At 39.8% G+C, this 23,718-nt stretch overlaps 1 protein-coding gene across 3 annotated transcripts in view; it reads right to left on the reverse strand.

The window, feature by feature from the left end:
* Positions 1-21,740, reverse strand: part of slc4a3 (solute carrier family 4 member 3) — a 47,016-nt gene extending 25,276 nt beyond the window's left edge. Inside the window, exons 1-5 of one of the 3 annotated variants that reach the window (XM_085373928.1) lie at positions 21,687-21,740; positions 13,452-13,626; positions 10,065-10,315; positions 9,690-9,880; positions 6,323-6,549 (exon numbers count right to left, since the gene is read on the reverse strand). In XM_085373928.1, coding sequence (XP_085230054.1) covers positions 6,323-6,549; positions 9,690-9,880; positions 10,065-10,315; positions 13,452-13,626; positions 21,687-21,740 — 898 coding nt within the window. Of the gene's footprint in view, positions 1-602; positions 838-6,322; positions 6,550-9,689; positions 9,881-10,064; positions 10,316-13,451; positions 13,627-21,679 lie in introns of those variants that run through there. The other 2 variants (XM_085373929.1, XM_085373930.1) reach the window with 2 other exon arrangements.
* Positions 21,741-23,718: the final 1,978 nt, after the last annotated feature.

Here is a 23,718-nt window from a genome sequence, read left to right on the forward strand (position 1 = left end):
GCAATCCGTTGCCTTATACCTGTGACATGTGCAATGACAATAAAGTTGAATTCTATTCTATTCTATTCTAATTAAGGTTTTAACTTTAACTTATATCCTATACTCAGGCTCATCCCAAAATTTCTCATCCATGTGGTGGAGCATCATGACAGCACTAATACGCCATGTTTCAAAGCCAACACAGGGATTAAAAAAGCAGAACCACTCATGGTTTGTCAATGAAATGTCTTTCCGCTCTAGCTGTGGATGAGCCCAAAGCCAAATAGGTGCCACTGGATCAATGGAAGAGTAGGAAACAGCAGCAGTCGAGCACTGTGTCAATTCAGTCAATACCGTGGACAACACTGTTCAGTGTGTGGCCATGAATGAGCCTCTACTGCCAATAATGAAGCTAGCAGCAGGCTAAACGATCAATGGAAACAAGTGAGCTCCCTTCCATTGATTAATCATGTAAAAATAGAATAAAATGCTTGCCCATGTGAATTCCCTGATGTGTTTCGGAAGCATGACGTAACTGTCACTGCTGTCAAATATCAATCATTTAAACAGATGAAATCCTACGCAGGAGTGGTGAACCTCCATGGAAAATACGGCCAACTTACGGATAGGCTCGAGGGGTGACCCCAGCTGGCTGTGGATTGACTCAAGCAAGTCATAATCATCAAAATCCAAGACAAACTCTTCAAAATCCTCAAATCCATCCACGATTGAAAATGAGCTGCGGTGTTCAAATTGGTGTTGCTTTGAGGTTCCAAAGCCTTTCTGGGTGCTGCAACGTCGTTCTGGTCCATGGTGCTTCTTGGTTCCTTGGTTCTCCTGTCCCTCAATGTCTGTCATCTCCACGGTCGGTACCTCCTCCTATCCACCTCTCTCCAAGGGGACACCCTGCTCATCCAACTCTTGAATGCCGTTGCTCTCACTGGTCTACTGACCTGAAGAGTCTGGATGCAACTGCCTCTTTGCGTTGGTTGTGCAATAGCACCCAAGTCCAAGCTAACCGACTCTCGAGAGAGAAAAAACAGCTGGTGGTCACAGTAGCAACTTTTGAAGAATAAGTTGCATGCATCAAAGAGGAACAAAAAAAGAATCTGTGTGATTGTCAATCAAAATATTCAATATTCCTTTCACTACAAAAATATAAGTTAGTCACATGTGCAGATCCTCAGTGTCACAAAAATACACTTTTTTGCCTTAAGTCCAAATGCAAAGCTGGAGCAGCACCCGAGGCAGCAACCTTCTGCTAGATCCACCATCAGAGAGCTAAATAAAAGATTTTGGCATCCACTTTAGCTGCAAATCCAAAATCACTTATTGATAAGGGATGGTCTACTTTAACAGACCATCAGCTGTCAGCTGAATGGAGGCACCACCCTTTTCTAACAATGTCCACACGCTATTGATTATTGGGGTTGCTGGCAAGGCATGAAAGAGTGGATCAGAGATCAAGAGTTGATGCCTTTTGTTTCCATAGCACCGCAATCACTTTCAAACCATGTGATGTATAGAAGGGCCAAAGGTTGCGATCTCCACCTAAACTGAATTAAACTGAAAAAGCACACATACACAGCACAAAGAGAGATGCAGAAATACATACTGAGAAACAAACAATACACCAGCTGAAATTAAACCTATCTGATGAGAAGAACAGAATACCCGCTTCTGCACTCCGCGTTGAGGATATACTGTTTAACGGCGTTAATTGTTAGAGGAAGCTGCACCTTTCCTGTCCCTGCATCTCCATGGAAACCATTGCATCCCCCCCAGATGCCCTGGTCTCATTGGCCAAACCAGGTGCACCAATGTGAGCTGAACAGGACATTCACCATGTCCATTGGGTTTGTGACTCACTCTGCATTTATACGAATGCCTGCATGAGTGTGTTGTGTGTATGCACGGGTTTTTTGCTAGATTGGATCTGTCTGATCAAAACTGCGAATTCTCTTTAAAACCAAACGATGCTTTGCACAATAATCTGAGTCTAGTGGGTGAACTTCGCACTGTAACATTTCCATCAAGCATACCTTGTTTTTCCATTAGAGAATCCATTTTTGCTGTCTCACAAGACCAACAGCAGCACTTCGAACTTTGTATGATGTGCTGCTGCAAAAAACACTGATCTGACGAATGCCAGCAACCACAGGCTTGTCATTTGCAATTATACTCTTCCTTTTTTTATGCCCCCTTTTTCCTCTACCTCATCTTGGAGTTTAAGTCCCAGTATTATTTAATTAATCACCATATTTAACAGCTGGCCCATAAACGTCCCAACCTGAATATTAACGTCAAAGAGTGTCACATTGCTTTTAAACATCGGAAGCACAGATTGTGATATTTTAAGCTTTAAATAATGATATTTAAAGAGGCAGACTAACATTACTGAGATCATATTCCCATTTTGGTTGAGAAGTATCTTTTTGAATCCTGTTGAATACTGTCAAGAATACCTCAAGTTGATTTTATTACCTTACAGCTGTCAACACAACTAGTGTTTGGCCAGATTTTCTGTTGGTCTATGCTAACACAAAACTTTTGTACTATTAAATTAATTAGTTATTTAATTAATCACAGGTACTAAGGATTACAGTGTGCATCTTACTGCTGTTAGGCCACCATTTAACACCAAAAAACAACCAAAAAAAACCCCTCCAACTCTAAGCTCTAACTCCACTGAGCCTAGAATGCCGGTGATAGCTGCTGCTAGGAGTGTTAATTTATTTGGAATGCCAGGGGGGAGTTGTTAGCAGAATGAGCGTGTAATTGGTGCGGGTGGCTCGCTCAAAGCTGTGAGCATGGTGCCAAAGCTCTGGCTCTCTCGTAGCTCTTCACCAAGTCCTCACCCTGAATTTTAAGAGTGAAGCCCCTCATAATTTTGGCCCTTAATACTTTTATTTTCAAGTAACACTACATCTGCCATCAATGTAACAATTAGCACAGTAGTCTAATACAGGCCATATGGTCTATTTGCAGAGTTCGGTCCATAATACAAAGAGAAAAACCTCGGTGTGCCTTTACTTACCAATCTGCACACACACAGCTCGCCATCATCAAACATTAACTTTTGTGTATTTTGTGTATCTAAGTGACATATTGAAATATCAAAATACAACTGAAACATGATAGAATAATTGTTGTTCCTCACAGGTTCCTGTGAGTCTGATTCTTTCCTTTGACTTTAATAAATACCTGCAGTTTCTCACAGCATGCAGGGAAAAATGTAAGCCGTGCCCTCATTAATGCATGTGGCACATCAGCATTAACTTAGTTATTAGGATGTTAGTATGCAATTTTATCTGACAGTAAATAAAGTTTTGTTCTTCTTCTTCTATATGTCCCTTCATCTGTTAACCAGATTTCAGGGTTATAAGGCAGACTTGTTTATAATAAAACAATTCTTGTCTTGATAAATCCCACACTCTACCTGAGCTATCAGATTTTCATGGTCCTTTTTCAGTCCTTTTTTATATTAGATTACATACTCTTATCAGAGTACCTGTTTATTTGTGCTGCTCATGTCATTACCAAAGTGTAACAGGGGAGCAGACACTAATGATATACATGGCCATTCCATGTTCTAAGCATCACTCCCTACAAATCCAATGCCCTGTTTTTCTGTTTCTAGAGGGGCCCTAAACAGTCAATGATTGCTCTGCTCTGGGAAAGCAGGAAAAGCCAGGGGCAGGGTCGGCGTTGAAGGGGAATCGACTACAGGCTTCTGTTAATTAAAGCCCCCTGATGCTCGGAGAGAGAGTATTTCTGTGGCCATATAAGCTTTTGCTTAAAAAAAAAAAAAAATCCTCTTTTAGCATTTATTTTTTTATTATCACTTACAAATTCTTTCTGTTAATTCTGAGCATTTAAGCATGGACCTTCACTTCCTAAAGTGATGCTTTGTGCAACATGTGGTAAAAAAAAAAAAAGTCTCCCACAATTAACTCATTCACTGCCATTGACGTCTATAGCCGTCAATTGCAGTGTATGAGTCAATGGGTTTAACTCATTCACTGCCAATGGCTGGCAGTGAATGAGTTAAGACTAATCGTGACAAAATGAAGTATGGAGTGCAAAAATAAGTGTAGCTCATGTCTACTTCCATAACTGTGCTACAAATTACAATATGAAGCCAACTGCTGTTAAGGATACAATATATGTAAAGCATAGTGACATATAACTGAATAAATACAAAGACTTTATTACAGGAACAGCCTACATTTGCAAAAATTATGAGTCGATATTATATTCCTCCTTCCTCCATCCTCCACCCTCTGTTTTGGAAGGCTTATTTTTAACAGTGCATACGTGGGGCTGTGTGGGCTGGTTTCATGAGACCGGATGTGTGGGATGTTCATGATGGAGCCAAAACAGCAAAACCCGTCAATGTTGGGCCTCAGTGAAGAAATGGAGTCAATAAATGTTGCAGGCTCTCTAGATTAAAAGAAGCACTGCTGAAACAAAATACAGTTTTGTAGTAGACTTTTTCCTATTATTTTTTTTTGCATCAAAACCATTAGTTAGGTCCGATTATACTACAAATCTGGGACTAAAGTATTTTAAATCTGTGCAATGCTGTGCTTTTAAATGTAAGAATTTGAAATTTAAAGATATTTAAATAAAAGGAACTGTTGAATCTGATTTTAATACATTAATATTCTTGTTATTTCAATCAATATTCAAAATTGATTGAAATCAATTTTGAATATATATATATATATATATATATATATATATATATATATATATATATATATATATATATATATATATATATATATATATATATATATATATATATATATATATATATATATATATATAAGATAAAAACGTGAATGTTTCAATTGTGTAAGCATAGTGGAAGTACTTTTCAGAGCCAGCAGAGGGCAGCAAACCCACAACACACATTATTATTATGTCATCAAAAATGTCCTGTTATTTCTGGATATAATTAGTCACTTAATGAGAGGGAAACAGGGTTCTATTTAATCATTTAATCTGTAGTCAAAGCAGCAGGCTTTATTATGTCTTCAACAGCACTCAAGATAGCATCAAGGGAAACATATCCAGCTCTATGTTAAGAATAATACATACTGACATTGACTTTCCTATATTGCGAGGTGCACACAGCCAAGAATCTGAAGTCACATCCACGTACGATCAGATCACTGATGCGAGTCAAGGTCTTCATTTTTAACTCACTGCATTTACTTGGCATTTACATCAATAATACACTAACACACATAGTCCCTGGCTGATATATAACAATACAGGCAGCTCACAAAGACTCCCCTCCCTCCTCCACCACCACACACATCACTGTTGTGGCGTGGGTGATAAGAAAAAATGAGTCATCTCAGAAGGTGCTTTCAGAGATGGAGACAGCCATCTACCGTTGTCCTGCTCCAAAGCTTTTCCTCAACACCAGTGAGGAATTTAAAAGGCTATTTTTTTGTATTGTCCCCAATAATCACATAAAAAACCCTATTTGACTTGCATTTAATAATAAAAACAATACCATAGCTACCTGAAAACAGACAGTTATTCCAGTATTTCAAACACACACAGGTTTCAACAGGTCTTTGCATCAATTTGCTCTAAATCTCCTCTTACCTCCTCACTCGTTTTCTCATTGTTATGGCCATTGCCAACCCCGCCCTCCTGCTCCTGCTCCAGCAGCCTGCAGGCTGACTTACCTCAGCACCAGCACTCTTCCCTTACCCCTCTACGCTGTTACCAATTTCCTCTCCACCGGGTTTTATCTTCCTGCCCTAAGCCTCCCTCCAGTCCTTCTCTCTATTACTGCATTGTATGTCTCCACTCTATTAAAAGGAGTTTCTACACCTTCGTCAACATGATGTGGGAGAAATGGTAATAAAATAGAATGACACAGAGCCTCGCCGACTGTGATGCTGTCCAGTGAAAAGTACTAAACACACCAATCGATTTATTCACAGCATTATTAGATCAAGCTCAATTCTATATTTTTTTCTAAATATGTACATGTAAATGTGTGAGTAATGGCTGTTTAAATACTTCCCCGCGGTTATAAATCAAGCACATTGCGGCAACTGTTGCTGTGATTTGGCTCTATATAAATAAAACTGAATTGAATTGAATTATAATCATGTTGCTCTCAATAAAATATCTCCCTCTGCTGGTACTGCATCTCACTGCAACTTACTGCAACTTCTGCATTCATGTGCTTTTCACACTTTGGAGAGGCAAAGTGTGAAATGGACACAGTGGAACACATGTCTATTACATGTTTTTCTGTGATACTGGGTTGAACATAAACTTCCCTAAAAATACAGTGTAGTATTTTTCTTACTTTTCATGTCATCCAGATCAGCGCTGACCAACATTTGGGCTTCAGCCTCATCAGTGGGCACCTGCTGATAGACGGCAGTCTCCAGGGCAGTCATGCTGCCGATGCAGATCCGCTCCCGCAGGTCGTAGTTGTTTCGCTGGGTGCCCGGCAGACGGTGGTGGACAGGCTTCTTGCGGAACCAGCCATGAGGTGTGATTGAACTTGAGGGATCTGATCCTGAGGGAACACTGACAAAGAGCACTATAAGTTAATTTTAATTTAATAATTAAATAATTAATTCTTTGACATTATGAAAGAACTTTATTTTATTGTTTTCAAAACCAAAATATGAACCACAATGTAGTCCACAAATCAACCATAAATCATCACATTATAAAGTATTAATATACTTTATGTTAAAATCGTTTTTGATAAATACTCTCTTGGCTCATGCACTGCGGTTACTTTACCAACAGAGGGCTTCACAACACAACAACAGGCCTGGATCTCCTCTCCAAGCCTCTGAGTCATCCTCAGCTGAGCTTACTCAAACACAGCAATGAAACGCTGCATGGCTCAGGCATGATGCTTGTTTCTGTGCTTTTATCCAGTGAGCCATTAGCAGAGACAAGGACTTGAATCACCATGGCGCCCCTGACCTCCCAACAGCAAACTCCATGCATAATTCAAAGCATCACCAAATAATTCATATTCTGATGGTTATATTGTATGTGTTAGCAAGCCAGATATGAATGATTCAGCTGGAACCATTAATGGATCATAACTGCCCTAAAAACTGCACGTATGGGTTATAAATGGCATTGGCTTCCAATGACAAGTATCACACATCTAAAAATACAGCTTACTTAGCCTATGCTCTCGTATGCACGAGCCTGTTTTATAGGTTTTGCTGCACGAAAAAGTATTCACACAGTTAAAGGTTTCAAATTCAGAAAACAACAGAAAGCACTGAATATAAACCAAAATGTATTTAATAAATTTGAAACTGATAAAATACTAAATTATGACTGTTGTTAGGAAAATGTAACCAGCAACATGCTCCTGTGATAGGCTTTATCACTGCCAAATTCTGCCTTGTGAAACAGACAGCAGTCAGGGATAAACTGATAACAAAAGGCTGTTAAAGCTGCATAATTAAGTGGATGAAAGTTTAACAAAAGACTTGGTGTAGTGTGAAAGAATTTGCTCACAATGATAATCCTACAGCTAATCTCATCCCTGTATTTCCCCACAGTGTTATAGCATCTTTTAGCAATGTATTTCAGTTTTATGGCCCACAGCTTTAATAGCCTCCCACTGCTTTAATCAGCTGTGTTTTCAGCTTCAGTGGGCAGCTGTTTCCAGCAATATAATCTTTAATGAACACACTGTTACCTGTCCAACATATCAGCCACAAACAGACAACTTTAGCAGCTAGCTTAACTTTAGCAGCTAGCTGCTAATGGTCAGATACCTGAAAAACTACACAATGGGTTGGTGGAGACTAAAATAGAGATGCACAGCTAAAGGTAGAGCAGTTTATGAGGTGATTGTAACTGTTTGTGTATGAAAGTATGCGTGGCCTCCATACTCTCCCCGCACTCGTTATATTATCCATTTTTGATCTGCACACAGCTGTTGCCAGAACGTTGCACTCGCTTACGTCATTGTCATGAGACACTCTCACAAAAAACAAAAACAAAAAAAAAACAACAACACAGTTTTAGTAACGCAGCGTGCTTGCGGGAAAGTAACAGTAATCTAATTACCTTTTTGCAATAGTAATCCCTTACTTTACTCGTTACTCACTTTACTTACTTGTAAGTCGTTACTGCCCATCTCTGCCCACAGCCACCTTGAACCCATCTGTCTCTCCAACTGAACACCTCTCCACTGTTCTCATACATCTCCTGCATTAGCCTCCCATACTTCTCCACTACTCCTGACTTCCTCACTAGTAACAAAGATCCTCTCTTTGTACAATGATATGCATTACAACCAGTTTAGTGTCAAGCAGGGCTAATGTGGGGAACATAATTATTAGCTCTGATCCTATGCATGCCGGTCAGAGCTCATCACAGTGAGGGACAACACGAACAGTCGAAACTTTAAGGGCTGATTGATAACAAAAATCAATAGTACTGGGTGTGTGTTACTCCATATTTGTTCTTTTGCACAATTAACCTCAGTTAGCATTCTGCTAGCAGTTTACCTATGCTGCATTTCTGATACAGCTAAATTCTCAGTAAATCTGTTGTCAAGAAATATTGTTCTGTTCCTGCTGTGAGACAATAGAACACCCATGAAACACTTATATATGTGCACTGTATTAACAACGGTGGAGCTTAATTAAGCTGTTCTGCACCTCTAAAATCCAGATTTTTGTAATTGTGATGCTGTCTGACAAACTCTGCAGTCACAAATGTTAAAAACAACAGCTGTGCCAAGAACTCGGCTATATTTACTGGGGCGATTGTGGCTCAAGAGTTGGCAGTTCGTCTTGTAATTGGAAGGTTGCCGGTTCGAGTCCTGGCTCTGACAGTCTCGGTCGTTGTTTCCTTGGGCAAGACACTTCACCCGTTGCTTACTGGTGGTGGTCAGAGGGCCCGATGGTGCCAGTGTCCGGGCAGCCTCGCCTCTGTCAGTGCGCCCCAGGGCAGCTGTGGCTACAATGTAGCTTGCCATCACCAGTGTGTGAATGGGTGGATGACTGAATGTAGTGTAAATTGCTTTGGGGTCCATAGGGACCAAGTAAAGCGCTATACAAATACAGGCCATTTACCATTTACAAGCCAAACTATCATTCGGAGAGAAAGTCAGAAGCCACTGAGTGACTTATTCAGGTCTGCACTGGCAGACCGTATACTGAAACACATGTGCTGCTCTTATTGGCTGCTTCTCTCTATCACTCATAAACTTCTTCCTCAAAGGGGCAGGTGCAGCAGCCACACTAGTTTGATTTAAAGTTACCAACACTGAAACTGATTATCAAACAGTCAGAGTGCAAGTGTGCAGCATTTACGACTGGAATTTAAAATACACATTCTGGATGTAATATGAATACACATATTACTATTACATCTACGACTTTAAGACGTAATATTAATATGTGTATTAAAGTGGTAGAATATGGGACCTAGAAAAGGTTTCAATTTGAGTTAATTTAGCTAAAAGACTGACAAGAGGTCAGTACTGGTCAGTGAGTAGGCTGTAGCATATCGGCTTTTTTCACAATGTCCTGTAGCAACAGACACGCTAATTATGCGAAACATATGAAACAAATTATATGAATATTTGCCATCTTTGTGTTGGGGAGTGTTGCAGATTTTATACATTTTACAAATGTTTACTAGGACATTGGAGAGGACTCAGATGTCAGAAGTCACACCTGTTGCATGCTGCTTCTCCTCCATCCATGTCATCGTTCTGTCCAGTAACAGTTATTCCCCCATTATGAGCCGCCCCCTTTGTCAGAGTCAGCGCAGTTGTTTTCCTCGACAAAGGTTGTTCTTCGTTTTCCGTGTGGACGATAGTGTGGTGAAGGGGTTCCCCCAAGTCCTCTTGGCTCCCCAAACTAAACTGAGAGAAAGAGGAGGATCAGTGAGGGGGAGGCATATATAAAGCTGGCTATACATAGTAAAACCATAATCAAAACCACAGATGATTCTCTTTTGTTTAAGTATTAATGCCACAAGCATCTTATCAGCAGCTCAGGTACATGAGTGGATTTTGCAAAAGTTACACTGTATAAGTCACATTTTACCTGTGGCTGGACCTCAGGGAGCTCTGCGGGAGTGGCAGCCACCCCTTGCCCTTCGGTCTCCGACTCTGCCTCTTCCTCGTCTACCTCGTGTATGGTAGGCGTAACGTCAGAAGGCGGCAGCGAAGTCTTTTTTTTCCTGCGCTTCTTTTTGCGCCTCTTCTCCATGCTGTGTACCCTCTTCCGTAAACGCTGGGGCACGGGCAGGTGAGTGGACAAGGGGTGGTGCATATGGTGAAATGTGTGTCTGTGATCTGTGTCAAAGAGAGGCCATGATATCAGATGGTTTATTCACATCAGCTGGCTGAGCAGCTCATTCCATATCACGTGAAATGCTTTTTCTTTGGTGATGTATACAGACTTCCCAGCTGCACATCCATGACATCAATCGCTCACTCCAACAGCTCAAAGGGGGTTTATTGGATTGCAGTCCGATGAATGTGGAGGCCATTTGAGTACAGCGAACTCACCGTCATGATCAAGAAACCAGACAGAAATAATCTGAGCTTTGTGATACATTATTCTTCACAAAGCAGCCATTAGAAGATGGGTACACTGTGGTCATAACTGGATGGGAATAATCAACAACAATAGTCTGGAAGGTTGTGGTGTTCAAACAATTGCCAGTTGATAATAAGGTTTTCAAGGTATTCCTAGAGAACATCCCCCACAGCATTACACCACCACAAGCAGCCTGAACTTCTAGGATGGATCCATGATCAAATTCACTCACACTACAATCCAAGTGTTGTAGCAGAAATCAAGATTCATCAGGCAACATTTTTCCAGTCATCCGTTGCCCAATTTTAGCAAACCAATGTGAATCATAGCCTCAGTTTCCTTTTCTTGGCTAACAGGAGCGGCACCCAGTGCGGTCTTCTGCTGCTTTAGCCCATCTTCTTCAAGGAGCAAAATGTTGTGCATTTACAGATGATATTCTGCATACTGTGGTTCTCTGAGTTCATTTTTCCTTCCTATAAGCAGCAGTCTGGCCATTCTCCTCTGACAATTCCCAGTGTAAATTTATTCTGCACATGTTAAAGTCATGGGTCCTCCACAGAATGACAGCGGTACCATGAGGGGATGTTTTTATTCTTAGCTACCTCACACATTTCAGCCTGTCTGAAAAACTCCTATACTTATTATCGACTTCTCCCCAAACAATTTCTAACTGGGATTCAGCTCAGCAGAATGCAGAACAGTTTGAAGAATATTGGGATGAGACTTCTTATAGTTTGTATTTGGCTAAAAGGGTATATACATTATATGAATATTTTTTTACCTTTTCTAGCCATTTACAGTGATAGACATCACAGAAAGTCATAAAAATAAAATGCAGACGTTATTCTTTTTCTGAAATACTATAGTCGCCAAACGTGTTGAAAAACTTTTACTAAAATCACTAATTAGCATTATATTTGCATTTTTCCTCGTTTCAGGATGTGTGAGCCCTTTATATTTGTTGTTTCTCTCCTACTCTCTGTGCCCACACAGGCTGCAGCCTATATTGTCATACCACCAACAGACATATTGTTCTGTTTCTTTTCAGGCAATGAACAGTTGCCGACTGAAACTGCACTTTTAATCAAAAATCGCTTCCAAGTAATTTCCAAGCGGCAGCAGTGTGCTGATGTGAGCTGTGAGCTTCTGTTGTTAAAGAAGTTGGAAACTTTGAGGAGAACCTCAGAACCAGCTGGGTACTTAAAAAAGCTGATATACCAGCCGGCCTTAGGACTACTTATAGTTTGCTTGGGCCAAGACTTTGAATTCCTTTCAATATCAAACATGCAGTGTAAAAAAAGTGCAACTTTCAGTTGAAAGAATCTTCCTTTAATTCCTAAAACCCTAGAAAGACATAACTAAAACACTCTTTAACAAACACCAAAGGAAAGCAGCTCCATCTTTACCAATATTATCTCTTGTCAGGTGATAGCCGTCAGCTAATCTCTTGAAAGCTAATCCAGCCTTTTACTCAACATACCCAATATATGGTGCCCTGCTTTGATCTAATCTCTTACCACAACGGACAGGGTCAGGATCAGCTGGGATACATGTGTATTTACAGTACAGGATATTTCAGCACTGATGATTGTTATGATGTCAGATAGCAACAGTAAAAGATTTTTTTTAAAGCACTGTAGAAAAATCGACATTATGTGCACTGTCACATAATGTGGCATTGTCTTATTTCTTGCATAGTTGTATATATGTATATTTTTTCATTTTCATTTCTATTGTTTGCACCTTTGATCCAGGAGGATGATATTTCGTCCCACTGTATACTTGAGTGCATATTGTTGGGTTGACAATAAACATCAACTTGTCTTGAGATTGTTTCATGTCAGTGTATCTTAAATTGTAGTCTTCAGTGTACTGAGTGTATAGGTACCAGCAGCAATGGCTGCAGTGACTCCAGCCATGCTCCCAAAAGTATAGGACAAATGTGTCTATTATATGGACACATGCTGTACGTCCAGAGGGGGACACATTAAATAGGCACTTTTAAATTGTGTTTGTAAAATTTCCTATTCAGTCATGTATTTTAAGATTTACAATAAGCTTCTATGTCCATTACTTAAAAAATACCACCTTTTGAAATTCTTACGGATACATCCTGTAATTTGTTTGGACAGAGTTGCAGCTTTTCCTCTGTAAAAATTTTGTGATTGTTTCCTTGTCTTGAAAAGCTCTATATAAATACATTTTACTTGCTTGCTTACTTTGTTCACAAAATCTAGTAAATAGTTCAAATAACTGTGCAGTGCTCAATTCTAAGATACGTGGTAGAAATTCATACGCAGTGTACAGAGTGCACTGCAGATAAAGCTGATGGATACCACATGACAGGAGTACTGTCATGGCTGCTGGTGCCAGACGGTCTAGTCTCAGTATTTCAGTAACTGCTGATCTGCTGGGATTTTCCCACACAACCATCTCTGGGGTTTACAGCATCAGCTCTCTGGGTGAAAGGGTCTTGTTGATTCTTGCTGATAGGAAGACAACAGAAACTCAACAAAAGCCACTTGTTATAACCAAAGGATGCAGAAGAGCATCTCTGAATGAACAACACATTGCAGATGGGCTACAGCAGCAGAAGACAACACCAGGTGTCAGTCCTGTGAGCTGAGAACAGTGAACTGAAGCTACAATTTGCAAAGGTCACCGAAAATGAACAACAGAAGATTTGAAAAATGTTGCCTGATCTGATGAGTAGCCCTAAACCAAAATAAAATAAATATAGAAATGCTAATGAAAATGAGTTTTGGTCAGTAATATAAAAACAAATCCAAAATATCAAATTCGACATTTGACTGCAGTCTTGTCCCAGTGGCTTCTTTTGTTTGTGCAAGTGAAGCTATACTGTCATGTGTGCACGGCAGCTTTGCTTACACTCAAAGTCTTTCTCAGTGTAGTGTCGCCCCATCCTGTCTCCACTGGTAGAAGCAGAGTCACTGATGATGTCTGCAAAGCGCTCCACGGACAGAGCTTTCTCCCAGCTCTCTTCCTCCTCTTCTTCCTCCTGGTCCTCCACGCATCCATCCTCATCTTCCTCTTCCACCCTTACCTGGACGACAGTACAAATACTTTCAGTAAAGACAAAAAAGGATGATTAACTGCATGGCAATAACCGTAACTCATATATCCAAAGGCCACTCTTGCCCCCTGTCATTGAACCTCAGCTTTAACAAGAAGTTTTTCCAGTTTGCTATAAAATCTCTACGTGATACATGAAATGTGTTACCCTGATTACTATATTGTATATGCTAGCAGCCACACGAGAGGAACATTCATGCTAAATGAAAGTGTAATGCTAATCTGGGATGAATGCAAAACAAATAATTATTTTTGCTACTATTTTATATGGAAAGTAGGTCTGCTGTTTCTATTTCCAGACATGATTTGCACTCAAGCCAAAGATTTATTTTTGCTGTTAAAAAGCAAAACAAAACATGTGATTGTATTTTAAAATAATTCTGCATCATCAGAATAGGAACACAGCAACTGTATATTCTCTGTTACATGCACAGAGGACATCAAATCAATACAACAAAGTGCTAAGCAGCAAAGAACTAATGCACTAGAGAGCCCCTGGAGACAGTGAAGACTGATGGGAGTGTCCTGCCTCAGCTATTTGGTGCTTGTGATAGGTCAGAATCACTGGCACATGCTGCTTCCTCTGCCTCAGATTGGTGCTGGCACAGTGCGTACTTTGGCTACCGTTCAGTGGTCTCAGATTGCTGTGCCAGGGCTCCATTACTTCCTAATTACCAGCAGGATGAAGGGACATGATGCATTTAATGATCCAAGCTACCTATCTACACAAGGCTGAGGCAGATGTAGCTAGGCAGAATAAAAGAAAGGTTTTTGTTTTTTTTTTTTAAAGTGAGTGAGCAGTGAACGCCTTGTTTTTACTGCATGTCCAGCTCAATTTTGTTCATGGTTTAATGTGCTCTGTGTTCCAATGAGTCAATTTCCCCATTCACTTCCTCATTTCCTTCACCTGCTCTGGTGAGGGCTATTCGTCAGAGTAAGACCCTGAATTTAATAGTCCCGACATATTGCAACAGGGAACAATATTCTAGGGAGAGTTTACTACAGACAAGAGGCCTAACTCTTTCATGTTAGCTTTGAAGTCAGATGAGGTGGAAGGACACAGGAGGTGGGCCACCCCAGCCCAGGTGGTGGCGGCGTGATACGTACAGGAATAGAATCACACACAATGGCTTACAGTGATTTGAAATATTGTATGCTTTAAGTACTGTATGCCCAAATGGAAATCAGATCTATTACACAAAAAAACCCCAAAAAAATCAGGAAGGTATATTTGCCCTGTTTGCTATGAGTGCCATCACTGTGGGTTACAATCTACTGTCTGTAGATGTAATATTTCATGAAAATTCAAAATCTCTGTGGCTGGTTTGGCCACTTTGAACCAATTAAAATGTAAAGAAGCTTAAATTAAAAAAGTTCAATCAACACAGCTGAGATCCTCTCTAACCTTTACTCTAACCGCCCGACATCTACTACAATATTAATTTTTCATAATTTGTGGTATGGTGAGCCAGAGATGCATTTAAATATTTATCAGCGGCTGACTACTGTTCAGGAGGGCGTATGTGGGGCTGTGTTTGCTTTGTGTGAGGATTAAGTGTACTCGTGTTAGTGATCAGGAAACACTAAGTGAAAGCCATCGGGGTTCTGTACGCGCATTTCAGTTATGAAGTTACAAGGTGAATCAGGAATACTGTGAGGTCAGTTATAAATGATAAGCTACTGTAAAGAAATTTGGATTATGTTACATGTGTCTGTGAAGGTTCTCAGTCATCCAGGTCATCGTAGTCTAAGGAGCTGCGAAAAAAAAAGTGTCTGAACTTCTTTAAGTTGCTTGAAGACGTTTCACCTCTCATCTTCAGTTCTAAGAACAATTAGTGGAGAGTCCCAGATTTTAAGCCCTATGGGAGTGTCCCCAAGAGGGTCATGGACCCCCTATTGATCCTCTACATAATCACACGAGCCAAGGTGTGAAAACAGGTGTGGGTCACAATCAGCCAAGGTTTCGGGTGAACCCATTGTGAAGCCTAGATTCACTGAGGTCATATGGCCCAGGATGTGAGTGGGCATTAAGGTGTCTGCGAAGGGATCTCAAAACTGAATTATAGATGGCACACAGTTGGTGTCGTAAGCCACCGCCTCTGTTCAAAGATGGTCGCTCACAGTGGACATAGAAGCTTCTTTCACTCCTAAGAACTATCTTAACTGTCCCCTTTTAACAGCTGTACCCTTGTTGAATGACCAAACTCTTCATCCAAAGTACACAAGTACTTCTATGTTTGAGGTAATATAGTGCAATAGTTCATTCAAGTAAATTATTTAAGTTTTTAAATGCAAACAGAGATCGCAGCATGCACTGTTTGACTGTCACAACTATACGAGGAAAAACAGCATGCATGATGGGAACTTTCTGTGTCTTTAATGCACGTTAAATTAGATCTTCCTTGTTTCTTCTCACAGTAATGAAAACTAAGTTAACCATGATGAACCTTCATATTAAATTAGCGTCCTACCATTGTACATGTATTATCTAATGAAGTCATAGAGAGCAGCAGGTTCACAGGTTGTATTTGTAACATTTTTTTAAAATAAAATAAAAAAGGACGTCACATTAGTTGCATCAAAATATGTGTTTTACGTGTAAGAAAATACAGCTGAGTTGAATAAATTAGCAAATGTGAGACGAGTACACATCAGCTACTGAAGCAACCATCAAAGAAACAGACTTTGAATAAACTTTGGTTTTGGCTTATAAAAGCTGTGAAAACACCATTGGACACTAAATTTAAAATATAAAATGAACCTTTTACTAATTAAAACACAGGTGGATAAAAATATTTAGCTCTTTAAAATTCTTCTCTTTGTGTTTCCTCGCAGAGTGCTCCTCTTTCTGTTGCTTCCTCCTCCTTTTATTTGGCGTGCCGTGTTTAAAGCGGCTTCCCTGTCGCTTTAAGCCGGGCCTCTTTGATTTAAGGAGCTGGCACGCTTCCCAGAAAAACAAATCACAACTAACATAAATATCAGCATCAGTGTTTTGCTTTTCTTCTCACTGCACAGCTGATGTTTATGAGCAATTATTTCAAACTGAACAGTTTGCATAAATATGATGTTTTGAAATAAAATGAGGGATGGTGAGCTCTCCTCAAATATGGTTCAATTATTGCATGCACCCATAAGCCTTATGAGCCTAATTACTTCTGTTAACTTCTATAGAGTCCCTGTAGAAAACAGCAGCCTTTGTCTTCAGTAAATTAGCCCATTTATAACTGCAACATGCTATCAAATAGAAATATTCAACATATGTTGCGTTATCTTATACATATGCCCGCGCTGCAGTATAGAATTGAAACTTTTGAACAATACGGTGCCACACAGTATCAGTTTTAGGTTGAAGGTGTACTTGGAACCCTTTTGGTGAAACCTTCAATTAAAGTTTACTACAGAGAGGACAAACTGACAGCACTGCAACCAAGCCAGTGATCCTTTTATGTAGTAAGCACTTAAAATAAGAACTTCAAATAACTGAAGACCAAGCAAATAAAGAGATACCACTGATTTGTCAATTTAACATTTAAATGCAATGCAACTGATTACCAAAGCTGGATACTTGTTTTCCTGGGGCTGTCAAAGAGTACAATGTAAATCTAAGGACAAAAAGAAAATGTCTGCAACAAGTCATCATGGTTTGGTTTTTTTATGTAGAAGTTTCAAAAATGTGGCAAATTAAAATGATAGAATTTAACCAGGTTCTTCCATGCTGCACCACATATGAAACATCACTGTTAGCGTTGAGAAAAAACACTTAGATACATAAGCAAAAGGTGCAATGCAAATATAAGAAATACAATAAATTACAGGAGTGCAGCATCCCACATTACCACCAAATGATGATCAGTGCTGCTAGCAGCAATGTGCATTGCCCCATCAACATGCAGTCCAGAGGTGATCAGGTCTTTGCAACCGTAGCACCTAGACTCTGGAATAACCTCCCTGCTCATATTCGTTGGCTATTATCTGGCTTGTTGTGTTGTCACCTTTATTGTTTCTTGCCCTGTTCCTTCTTAACTGTTTCGCTCTCATTGTCTCATGCTCTGTCTTGACTGTGAAGCACTTTGGTCAACTCAGTTGTTATTAATATGTGCTATAGAAATACACTTTGATTGATTTGATTGATGTGCCTTAAATTGCAAGAAACAAAAATACGTGACTAAACCAGGACCTATGCTGTGTTGTTTCAGCCAGTTCACACCTCCAGTGAACATGTCAAAGTGTCCCCCAGTAACCCTAAACCACACCTGCCTCCATTAGAGAGTGAGTGTGTATGTGGTGGTTAGAAGTGTTTAAAGGTATAGAATAAAATACTGTATAAATGTATGTGTGAATGGGTGAATGTGGCTTACAGTAAAAAGCGCCTTGAGTGCTCACTAAGCGTAGAAAAGCTTGGTATAAATAACAGTCCATTTACCATTCACGTTAGAGAGCAACACCAGTGGTCTCTGTGGCAACGGGGACCATTGGGCTTTGCTTTCATATGATTCATACACACATGCCCTCACACTAAACCACAAAAACAAAGTCTCGACTAGCAGAATCAATCAGACTGTAGGAGACTAAAACCTGTGCAGAGAAGCCGCTCCGTCTCACTGCAGAGGCTCCGTCTGTGTATATGAACACAGAGCTGACAAGTGATTGAAGGTAGAAAAGAGTCTACTTTTTGCAGCCAATCGTTGAGCCTGTTATTTCCACCAAACTACAATATGTTACATGCACTTTGGAGGACACAGTTCCCGCTGTGCATAATGACACATCACCTACTTAGATGATAGAACTGTTTTTCCCTGAGATCACCGGCTATTCTGTTTCGCTTGAAGCAAAGCTACAAAGCATTGTGCAAAGCTGGACATGGAGCATTTTCCACAGACCCCAGGGTGTCTCATCACTGCTTGGAGAAATTGGAAGTAACAATTTAGTCTTCAAGACATTTCAGTGCTCTTTTCACTCAAGATAATCATCTTGCTATTGTGTAAGGAAATGCTATTGCTCAAAATATGAGCAAGGATGTACACCGAGCCACACCAGAGTCTAAACAGCAGGATTTTATGACAAAAGTCAACTCATTAATTGAATCTCTGCAATTTGCTCAACTTCAATGAACTCTGATATGCAAATATGGTCTGCTCATTATCCATTTATGACCTTGGATTGAACAGTTTTAAGAATTTAAACAGAGAAGGCAACTGAGCTTATTATCAGTTTTGCACAATCCACCTAATTTCCTCTGCCAAACTATAAACTACTCCACCAAAAGTAATTGTAGACCACTAAAAGAGCAGATGGTGCAAATATGTCTCCTGAGTACAATGGGTCTTGTGCTGGCATGTTTCTGGCTGGCTAGAACGAACAATAGCAGTTAGTTTATCAATGGACTGTCAGCTAGTCCTGTAACATTGGTGCATGCGGCCGAGCTTATGTTAATTTAAAATGTTATTGCTTGCTGCCATATGGCAAAAATATAAACAATGCCTTTGGAAATATTGGAAACAAGCCCTTTGTTTTCGATACACATGGTGCGTCAAAGGGCAGCGTTAGCCTGAGGATGACAGAACAGTAATGTCCAAATGCTTCCGACTGAATTAACAGATCCAAGTAGAAAATATTCAAAACAACAACAAATATTATGTTTTATTGCCTATTGTACACCATTATGGATATGGAAATATCTGCAGGCATTGCTCTCTGGTCGAAACAAGTGTTCTGGCAGCTAACTGGTGTGAAAGTGTGAACTGAGTGCTGGAGATGTTGCAGCTAAGAACTGACTTAACACCAACTCAAACAAATCATTTCATGGCTATCTGTCAAACAATCATGTAGGCTTGTTTTCTCACTTAGCTTTCTGATCTCAAGCCGCACTCGCTAACAGCACTGAAGTTTCTGGAGACGTCCTGTAGCTTTAAAGGAACACGACTCTATTGTACAAGCTGCTATAATAACATCTGCTACACAACACTTTTCTTATTCAGATTACTTACTCTATTACTTATCCAGAGTAATAGAGTAACTAGCTGGTTAGACACCATGTTTCTTTAAGGACTGACCTCAATTCTATCTGAATTTAGAAGCAGGCCTTTATGTATTTAAGACATTCATGTGGATAGATGAAGCTGGTTATCAGATGCATTGCAATGAAAATGTACAATATGTCTCATAATTAGAGCAGGGCGATATGACCAAAAATATTTATCAAGATATACATTTAAAAATTTGCGATAACGATATAACTGACGATATAATTGACACTAGACAAAATACTTTACAACTCCAAAACTTCATTAGTGCAAAAAAACCCCATCAATGTATTTTCACTTAAACAAGCAGCTGTTTTTTATCTCCATTAAAGTTATATAAAAATTTAACAGTGCAAATGCAAATTCCTTGCTGACAGTTTAACCAAAAGGCATTTGCAGTGGGAATTGGCCGACATATCCTCAGCATAACCATGTATAATATCCACAAAACTTAAAAAGAGGTTATACACACACAATACGGTAAAATTATGTTGAAGCACAGTACGTATCACTCCGCGAGGCTCCTGACTACGGTAGCCGTAATGCTCCGACAACCCATTAAGCAGTGCAGGTTCATAGCTTAGCAAAGTCGTACTAAAACATTTGACAGATTTTCGAGCGCCGTGTACCACAGAAAATCGTTTTGAGGTCAGTAAACACAACCAGAATTCATACATAAGGCACACGGGATTATAAGGGGCTCTGTCGACTTTCAGAAAAATCAAAGGATTGAATTTAAGTGTGCCGTATTTTCCAAAAAACACGGAAAAAACGACGGCCCTCTAGCATGCTCTACCAAAAATAGTGCTTTGTTGTGTATCTGACGGACGAAGTCTAAACCAGTTCCACACCAATGAAGTTGCAGCATTTTTACAAACCAATTCTGCTTCATCCGTTTCATTCAACGATCCGCTTTTGCCCTTCTCATTCTCCGTCGCTGCCATGCTTTTTCCGCCATGTGCGTAAACAGAAGGCTGGTGGTTGGATCCTGGGCAGTTCCAGTCTCCATTTGGCAAGATATTAACCCCAAGTTGCTCTCCAATGCATGCGTCAGAATAGGGCTGGGCTTTGCTAAGCTACGAAGCCGCTCCGCTTGATGGATTGTCGGAGCATTAAGGGTATTGTAGTCAGGAGCCTCGCGGAGTGATACGTACTGTGCTTCAACATAATATTACCGTATTGTGTGTGTATAACCTCTTTTTAAGTTTTGTGGATATTATACATGGTTATGCTGAGGATATGTCAGCCAATTCCCACTGCAAATGCCTTTTGGTTAAACTGTCAGCAAGGAATTTGCATTTGCACTATTAAATTTTTATATAACTTTAATGCACATAAAAAACAGCTGCTTGTTTAAGTGAAAATACATTGATGATTTGTTTGTTTTTTTGCACTAATAAAGTTGTGGAGTTGTAAAGTATTTGGTCTAGTGTCAATTATATCGTCAGTTATATCGTTATCGCAAATTTTTAAATGTATATTGTGATAAATATTTCTGGTCATATCGCCCTGCTCTGCGTCAGAATATGAATGTTAGATAGAAAGCACTAAAGCGTATGAATGGGTTAATGCGGTTGTATAAAGTGCTTCGGAGCTCCAGGACAATAGAAAAGTGCTATATAGAAATCAGTCCATTTAATAGACACGTTGATGGTTTGTAGAACGTATGTATTGAAGTTAACACCAAAACTCAAGCACTTCTGATTTAAGGCTTTATTTTTCAGAGCCAAAGTATCCAAGGTCATACGCAGTGAGGATGTAAGACTGTTAACAAGATAACCGACCTCTGTGGGAGTAGAGTTCAGGTAGCTGCTCTGCACTGTGTTGGCACATGGCATTGAAAAAGATGAAAGAAAATTAACTGCATCCTTGAAGTTTCAAATAGACATCTACTGTAATGACATTCATTAACCCCTCCTGTGCAATCCATTATTATATTATTATGCTAACTATCGTTATTCTTATTTTTATAATAACAGGTTCAGTTTAAGAAAACAATACTTCTTACCTGCTGTAGGTTTATTAACACATCTATGTCAGGGGCATGACCTCCTGTAGCCATGGGGCCCGGCAAGCAGCCAGAGGGTAGAGCAGACCTCTAAAACGTGCAGGGTCCCGCAGGGAAGTGGACTAGTGTGGCTGGAATGAGGGGAGACTGGCTATGGAATTGCTGTGAGGAAGATGATGCGGTGGACGTGACTGGACCAACAAGAGTGGTCCAAGAAGTGGGTGACAAAGGTCAAAGTGTTTAGGTGTTGGGGTCAGGTAGGGTTTGTATCTTTGGGAGAGGGGAATAAGCAGGAGAGAGAAAGAGGGAAAGAAGGGCTGCACGGCAGGAACCTGGAGGAGGACGGGATCAGCCCTTCTCTTTCACTGCTGGGGATCCAGGAAGCCTTTGGGGTGGCATAACCTGCTGGAGAATGAACAGGGTAGGAGGTTAGCAGTCAGATATGATGGATAGTTTGTAACCAAGTGACCAAGTGACCAACCTTACATGTGACCAAGCACATGTAAGGTTATATAGTACATAATCACCATATGCTGATGGATACACATCCAAAGAAACACAGTCATATATAACCACAAATTACACACAGTAAACTAAAAGTCCACAGACAAATCTGAAAACAAAATGTGAATCAGAGAATCTAATTTTAAATTTTTCCTTTTTAAAAAATGTTGAGGTTTTTTTTAAGCTAGGTAGCTTAGCATAATTACAGGAAGTGGTCCAAATTAAACAATGTTCTGTAAAATCATAACAAAATCCACCTATGAGCAAGTCTAAAGTTTGCTATTACTGATTATAAAGTGTTTTGAGTGCTCAGAGTAGAAAAGCTTTATATAACAATGAGTACCACAAAAAGATGTTGGAGGTGTTTGCTTACAGATTGTACTGCCTTGTACAAAGGCAGGGTAGCTGCTTTGACCGTTTGCAGCTATGAGCTGGTTGGCTTGTAAATTATTATTTATGCAAAAGTATATTCAGGTGGTAGTAATGTAATTGACATTATAAAACATGCACGTAGCTTTTGCTGTGGAAAAATGGAGCTACATGAATTTTACTTGAATGTCACTAGATGTCGATAGCTGTGGTTAGAAAAAAATACTTAAGCCTACGCTGTTCTGGTGAGTTTATGAGCTCACTAAATTATTTTGGATCGTATTGAATAACAAAAACTCTTTTTTTTGTAAATCATGATCACTAGACAATGAGCATGCTGCCTATGAGACAAAAAATTGTTAAACTGAAAAAAAGTCTGAAGGTTTGGTCACTGACTGCTTGGCTTTTTATGTCATAATTAAAAATGTGGCCAATAAAAGTATATATCTGAGTGACGGTAATAACATTTAATACGTAAAATGGTATTACGGTAGAATTATTTGTCTTTGGTGTAGTGTGACCTAGATAAGTTAGTTAAGCTATTTATTACAGTAAGTCAGGTAAAGTAATTATATATTTGAAACAGCTATTTCCCCACTTCTCACCTAGCTGACGTTGGCAGGGAAACAGGGAAATCTAGAGCTCTGTACCAGAAAATACCAGACTGATGCAAAAACCAGCTCACTGTGAGTCTCAGTGGGACTGTTACCATTATGTTAAAATTAAATTTCCAGATAGAAATTAGCATCTTACCAGCTAAGTGACTGTTAAGATATCTTCACAGGTCATTACTGCTGGTGCTCCATGAATTAAATGATTTCAAGTCTTTAGATCAGTTTCATAATTTGAAAACCCCAGTAGCACACATCCACAAAGAGCAGACAGCTGAATCATCCTGAAAATGTCAAAAATAAATGCTAGTGATTGGACTGGTCTCAACATGATGGAAAACAGGTGCTTCTCTTCCATGTAAACATGCCGGTTGTTGGTCTGTAATTATATTATTCTGGGCAGTGCAGGAGGGGACGGGGCAGGGGAAGAGCTGCCATTTAAAATCCACTAACTCCTCCAAAGACTGAGTCTGTGCTGTCTATAATTTTGGTGTGCCTACATTGCTTTGCCAGACCAGACAGAGAAGGAAATACCAGAATACGCTAAT

Source organism: Diplotaxodon limnothrissa, linkage group LG16 (genome assembly GCF_057381915.1).
Source record: "Diplotaxodon limnothrissa isolate DT_005_m linkage group LG16, D_limnothrissa_male_GT1.1, whole genome shotgun sequence".
Classification (NCBI taxonomy): domain Eukaryota; kingdom Metazoa; phylum Chordata; class Actinopteri; order Cichliformes; family Cichlidae; genus Diplotaxodon; species Diplotaxodon limnothrissa.